Source organism: Monopterus albus, unplaced genomic scaffold (assembly GCF_001952655.1).
Source record: "Monopterus albus unplaced genomic scaffold, M_albus_1.0 scaffold131.1, whole genome shotgun sequence".
NCBI lineage: Eukaryota > Metazoa > Chordata > Actinopteri > Synbranchiformes > Synbranchidae > Monopterus > Monopterus albus.
In genome coordinates, this window is record NW_018128011.1 from 1,260,684 (window position 1) to 1,263,118 (window position 2,435).

At 38.8% G+C, this 2,435-nt stretch overlaps 1 protein-coding gene across 1 annotated transcript in view; it reads left to right on the forward strand.

The window, feature by feature from the left end:
• spns1 (SPNS lysolipid transporter 1, lysophospholipid) overlaps positions 1-2,435 on the forward strand; it is a 15,836-nt gene that overhangs the window by 6,581 nt on the left and 6,820 nt on the right. The window contains 4 exon segments of the mRNA XM_020613237.1: positions 531-743; positions 1,314-1,379; positions 1,926-2,062; positions 2,361-2,434. Coding sequence (XP_020468893.1) covers positions 539-743; positions 1,314-1,379; positions 1,926-2,062; positions 2,361-2,434 — 482 coding nt within the window. The 5' untranslated portion in view covers positions 531-538.

Consider the following 2,435-nt stretch of genomic DNA (forward strand, 5'->3'; position numbering starts at 1 on the left):
TGTAATAATTCTTTAGTATATTACTTGTGTGGTGTAGAAGATAATTATCTAAGAATGTAATTATGTAAGAATGTTAACAATCTGTAATAATTTTTTAGTATATTACTTGCGTGGTGTAGAACAAAATTATTTATGTAGAGATACTGCTTGCAAACCAATGATGGTAAGATGATGTCATGGGGTAGGACTGGATAAGTCTGACTTCTTCCTACTCCGTTCAAGCATGTACTAGGTATAAGCAAATTAATAATGGATTAGCATTTGTGGATATGTGTAAAATTATGTGTGTTGATATATCGACTATCTTTACATGCTTGAAAGAATCAAATCAAATCAAATCAAATCTTTACCTCTCACAGTCAACAGTAAAGGCAATCAATTAGATTTTTTTTCAGTCTGTTACTTTGTCAAACTATTCAACCAGTTGTTTCAACTCTTTCTTTTGCTGCTTTGTAAATGTATGTATTTGTTTTCAGAGACTGTTGAACAAATGATGATGATAACAGAATTGTCTTGACGCCTCTCCTCAGCAGCAGCCATGTCTCTGGGCGAGCAAACATCTGACTCGGCGCCATTCTTCTCTGACAGCGAGGTGGAGGGTCCGGAGGAGCAGGGCGGGGCGGCGGGGCAGCAGCCAGAGGAGGAGCCGGCCAGTGGGGTGTCCAAAGTCCGAGCGCTGCTGACCGTCTTCATCCTCTGCTACATAAACCTGCTCAACTACATGGACAGGTTCACTGTGGCAGGGGGACTGCAGCGGCCACTAGCAGTTAAAATAATTAGCATCAAATCACATATAGCTTTCCAGGACACTTATCGGAAACTATTACAAAGTTATTCCAAAATTGTGAACCCATTAACAAAAGGCATTAGCATATATATTGTAATGTGTAAACTGTGAATGTGTGTAAATGCACTGGCCCAGATATAAGAGCATTGTTTGTGGTCAAGAACTTTTGAGCTCTAGTTGTTTTAATGTTAGGCTGCAGCTGATTAACATTTTCAATGTTTAAGGCAGCAGTTTATTTTTTCAATTAGCTGATTATTTGTCAATAAAAAGTCAGTTTTTTAAATTCATTACATCCACGTCTGACAGTCCCACAGATATTCAGTTTACTTTGGTGTAACAGCAGCTCAGCATATTCTAGAAGCCTCAGCCAGAGAATGATAGATGTGACTTCTTGACTATTAAAAATGTTTTAAATTGATTAATCAGCTAATTGTTTTCACACTAATCACTGTAGTCACTTGATGATTTTCTGCATATTTTGCTGTACTGAATGTAAAATAGGTGCAATCCTGTTGACTCCCACTAGGTGTTCTTCCTGACATAGAGCATTATTTTGGGATTGATGATGAAAAATCTGGCTTGCTCCAAACAGGTAAGAATACCAAACTGATCAACTAATGGGTTAATCACAAAACCAAATGCTATGTTACTCTAGGCTCTTTTCTTCTTTTCTTTAACAAATCAAAACAGCACCACTTCACATAATCCAGACAATCCTCCACAGCAACTACATAAACACTGTTCCTAATTGCACTAGAACCGTAAACCCAGTGCTTCTGAGATCTGACTCTACATTTCTTCGTTTTCAAGTATTAACCCATTGTGGACTTCTACTCTTGAATCGTTTAAGCCAAATTCAACTTCTACAGCTTTAATTATCAAACCTAATGGATATCTTACCTCATCTTCCTTACACTACAGTCATACAAAATACAGAGTGAAGGTGATGGAGAAATACTGGAGCAGTGCACCTCACTGTTGCGCCAGTTCTAGTCATAACATCCCCCCCCTTCTAAATTTCAAAACATTGCTGATGTTTATCTAATGTCATGTGAAGATTGTTGTTGTGATCATTTCAGTCACATGATTTTATGTCAGTGTGGTTTCATGTCTAAAAATATTTGCATACTTGTGTCAGTTTTTATTTGCAGCTACATGTTTCTGGCTCCGATCTTCGGGTACCTGGGTGACCGGTTCAACAGGAAATACATCATGAGTTTTGGTATTGGATTCTGGTCCTTGGTGACACTTGCCGGTTCCTTCACACCAAAAGACGTTAGTCACATGTTGCTTTTCTTGTTGTGAACACATTTTCCTCTACCATTCAGGGGTGCTATCGATAAATGTAAAACTTTAATCCAGTGTTTTATTTTCATTACAATTTGGCATTAAAGAAAAGTTACAAAATGTTTGTGTATGCAATCGGTGCATCTCTAACCATTTCACCCTGGATCACAGTGACATGAAAACATTATTTGATGAATTTTTCCATCCTCTGCACACTGTTTCAAACTGCTAGACAGTCTGAATATGAGTATCAGGCATGCCTCCTCTCTGTTTTGTCTTCCTGCAGCATTTCTGGGCCCTGCTGTTCACGCGAGGCCTGGTTGGAGTCGGCGAGGCCAGTTACTCCACCATTGCTCCCACC